Here is a 4,102-nt window from a genome sequence, read left to right as displayed (position 1 = left end):
TTGTGTCACATCGTATCGATGTGACACAATATGTGCGAGCGAGCGAGAGGAGAAGAACAGGATTCTTGTTACCATGGCAATAAATCCAGCCCATGCTGTCGGGTGTTGTCATGGAAACAGAAACAAAAACACAAGGTGTCCCTGTGTGCTCCAACGAATTAAATAAGTTTAGAAGCATTATTTTCAAATTAATGGAACTGAATGTGCTTTGTTTTTTAAATTTGATGAAAAAAACAAAATGACAATTAAAGTATCGTGTTTTTTTTTAACGGGAAATATTTTAACTCAATGATATTTGTTCGCTCTTTCCCCTCAGGTGCCTACCCTCGACTGTCTCTGAGCTTCAAGCTGAAGAGGAACATCGGATACTTCATCCTGCAGACGTACATGCCATCGATCCTGATTACCATCCTCTCCTGGGTCTCCTTCTGGATAAACTACGACGCTTCGGCAGCCAGAGTGGCTCTAGGTGAGAAACATCTGGATCTCTCAGAAGACATTGGGGACGATAGTTAGCCACAAACATCCCCGATTGAACCTTTCATTGTGTTGTGGAGCAACAGAGAGCTTTGGGAAATGGCTTGGAAAACGTTGGGACCAAATAAAGTTTTCAAATATATAGAGATTTTAGCCAAGGCAGCACAATTATTTTTTCGAAGATGCAACTTGGACTGGTGCAATTTCAAAATCCCAGTAAGCAATATTTTGTAAAAGCTAAAAAAGTGTTGTGATAATGCAGAGAAGTAACGGCCCACAAACATATTCTACAGACTAAATAAATATCCTTGTATGGTACAGATCTTCAACAAAAAATCCCACTAAGATCGTTTACATATATTTTTCAATGACACTGTAGATAATGTTCCAAAAAAGGTCATTCCCAAAAGCAATATCCTCCAAAATAATTTGGAGTTATATTTTCCACATCCTGCAGCTCTAAAATTCTGCAACAGCCATGTAAACATAGTTTTGTCCATTGTGGCTTTCCGTAGGGCACAAGCTGAATTTAGTCTGAGACCGAACTGGGTCATAGTGTATACTTTGTCTCTTGCTGTTGCTGTGGTCACTGAAAGGCCTCCAGGAGCTATAATTACATCTAATGAGCATAATTTCACTTCTGAGTGAGGAGTGCATGTGTGGGTGCAGAGGCCCACGCTCTGTGAGCAGTAAACAAGGCCGAGAGGGAAACAGCAGGTCGTGAAATCATTGTGATTCCTCTCAGGGGGTCCAAGTTCAATATTAAAGCTGACGGATGAAACATGAGGAATCAGGCGGGGGAAATATGTAACATGAACGCTGTCAAGACAATCTTTAACGATGCAATTTTGACTTCACAGCAGTCGTAATTTGACAGCTTTAAATGGCCATTTGACTGTTCACTAAACGCCTCACCTGAACAGCAACGGTCCAATCACAGCTTAGCAACCGTAACTAGGATTTCACCACCTACTGCTTCGTCTTTTCCAGAAGCAAAAACACAAGAACAAAAGTCTAAAGAATGGATTCAACTCTAATGTAGGCTTACTACCCACAGTCAAAACAGAGTGCTACTGCCAAAGCAAAAGTGACATTACAGAAAAGCCACTTTTATGATCCAGTATACTCATTGCTAAGCCCACACACACACACACACACACACACACACACACACACACACACACACACACACACACACACACACACACACACACACACACACACACACACTATTTTAAACGGATCATTACAGGACATAGGGTATAATCATCTCATAAACCACACACACACACACACGGACAACACACACACACACACACGACAAACACACACAACACACACACACACCACACACCACACACACAAGACACCACACACACACACACACACACACACACACACACAACACAACACACCACACACACACAAGCAGTCGCAACACTCACTAACACACACACACTACTCAAACGGACTGGTTCTGTACCCGAGGCACAGAGACCGAGGGATAACCCTACCACCGTTAGAAAGCAAAAAAAACGAATTGCGTCGTGACATAGAAATAATCACAAGAGAGTCGACGCGGTAATGAGAGGCAGGAAGTGAGGGAGGGCAGGAGTGTGGGTGGGAAGGAAGGAGTAAGGAGTGAGGGAGTGAGACGTGGGAGCCAGCCTGTTAAATTAGTTCCTCCGAGGTCCGGAGGGGGAAAAAGTTAGTCGACATAAAGACCCCTCTTTTATATCCCCATAATATCCCAGGGAGAGTGAGACCAGAGGGAGAGTAAGAGAGCCGGGTGAGAACACAGATAAGGGTACAATAGGTGATAGAGAGAGAGACGGAGTAGAGTGGGGAGAGGGAGAAGTAAATAGAATTTTCTCTAGAAGAGGTAAGTAAATCGGGCCAAAGGGAAAAGTCAGGGGAAGGGGGGGCAAAGAGCAAAACAACAGGAGCAACAGTGGAATGTCGACTGTTACCGTGTACCATTAAGTTACACAGATTAGTGCTCGATATCCGTATCCGTTGTGTCGAGTCGTAATATTCTTCCTTTTTGAAGCAACCAACATCCTACGTCCATTCGCGAACGTTTTGCCGTTACTTACAACCTCGCCGCTCCTATCTCCGTACCCACCATTAATTCAAAGGTAAGTAGTGACGTCTTGCGTGATTAACAGTCGAGACTCAAATCGTAAGCGTTACGAAGTGTTGAACATAACCCTCAGACGCCTACCTCCTTTTGCGGTGGTTGTGTGTCACTAGAACACAGATGGATGTGAATTTCACGAGCCGTGGTTAATGTCGATTACGGGTGTGGAAACCGAAACCTACCATACACTAACACTCGCTCCCGCAGTCACCACCCACCTTTACCCAACGTTGTCGTAATCCGACGCTCCCCAGTAAAACTTGAAACGGTTAGGAAGTTTTAACGAAGTCCTTTTACCTCTAAAGGGAAGTTGTTAACATTAACAAACGGACGACTGAGGACTTCCTAAAGAGGGACTAGAATGTGACGAGAATGACCGTCCAAACGTGTTGTGTGTACGTAAGGGCGTGTGTGGTTTGTGTGTGTTGTGGTGTGTGTGTGTGTGTGGGTGTGGTGTGTGTGTGTGTGTGTGTGTGTGTGTGTGTGTGTGTGTGTGTGTGTGTGTGTGTGGTGTGTGTGTGGTGTGGTGTGTGTATGGAGAGAGAAGGTGGCAGTTACGTGACGACTTCCGAACATTACTAGGTAAGTCCTCCTTCACTTACCTGAGGCCAACGGGGAGTCGCCTCCTGCGTGTGGTGTGGCCTATACCGTCGGTCGTCCTAAAGTGTGTGGTGTGTGTGGTGTTTGTGTGTGTGTGTGTGTGTGTGTGTGTGTGTGTGTGTGTGTTGTGTGTGTGTGTGTGTGTGTTGTGTGTGTGGTGTGTGTGTGTGTGTGTGTGTGGTGGTGTGTGGGTGTGTGTGTGTGTGTGTTGTGTGTGTGGTGTGTTGTGTGTGTGTGTGGTCCTCTAAGGAGGTTCCATTACTGACCATAACGTACGCAACGTCACGTTATTGTCACCCTATAGTTTGAACTTTTAAGGTCAGGAATTTTCGACCTATGTTGCATTACCTAGTTTCGGACAAAATGTTTCGTAACCACACAAATATTCCGTAATGTCAAGGTAATAGGTTCGGTATATGTCTACTAAATCCCGGTCTCGTCGTTAGTAACCGTCCTAACTTGACAATCCTCCAGGGAGTCCGACGACCCAGGATACGGGGGGTTCAGATTTCGTACAGGTGTGCATCTGTGCCGTCCAAGTAAACTTATAATGGTGGTTTGGTTGACTGGTTGTGCCCCCCCTGAAAACTCAAAGGGACCAACATAAGTTCAGTAATAACGAAACGACGAGTTTACAAGTTAATGAGTACCGGCAAAAATGACCGAACCGGTAAACGTACGCTCAACTTGTGCTGATTTTTCATCCTCTACATCAAGGCTTAAGAGCAAAACATTAGGATTTTAGTAGTGTAAAACCAATCGACCAATTGCTTCTCCCGTCCCCATGTTGGAATCTACTAATATGGGATACAGGACATTACTAGGCAATTTACACACAACACACACACACCAACACACACACCAACACACACCACACACACACAC

General features: G+C 44.8%; 1 protein-coding gene across 1 annotated transcript in view; it reads left to right on the top strand.

The window, feature by feature from the left end:
* The first annotated feature begins 273 nt into the window (after nucleotides 1–273).
* The window catches only part of LOC104945488 (gamma-aminobutyric acid receptor subunit beta-3-like), a 10,407-nt gene continuing 6,578 nt past the window's right edge, over nucleotides 274–4,102 (top strand). Inside the window, exon 1 of the mRNA XM_010771172.1 lies at nucleotides 274–469. Coding sequence (XP_010769474.1) covers nucleotides 289–469 — 181 coding nt within the window. The 5' untranslated portion in view covers nucleotides 274–288. The remainder of the gene's footprint in view (nucleotides 470–4,102) is intronic.

This window comes from Notothenia coriiceps, unplaced genomic scaffold (assembly GCF_000735185.1).
Source record: "Notothenia coriiceps isolate Sejong01 unplaced genomic scaffold, NC01 NC01_scaffold00009659, whole genome shotgun sequence".
NCBI lineage: Eukaryota > Metazoa > Chordata > Actinopteri > Perciformes > Nototheniidae > Notothenia > Notothenia coriiceps.
The sequence above is the reverse complement of the archived record's forward strand: the minus strand, read 5'-3'. Positions and strand labels throughout refer to the sequence as shown.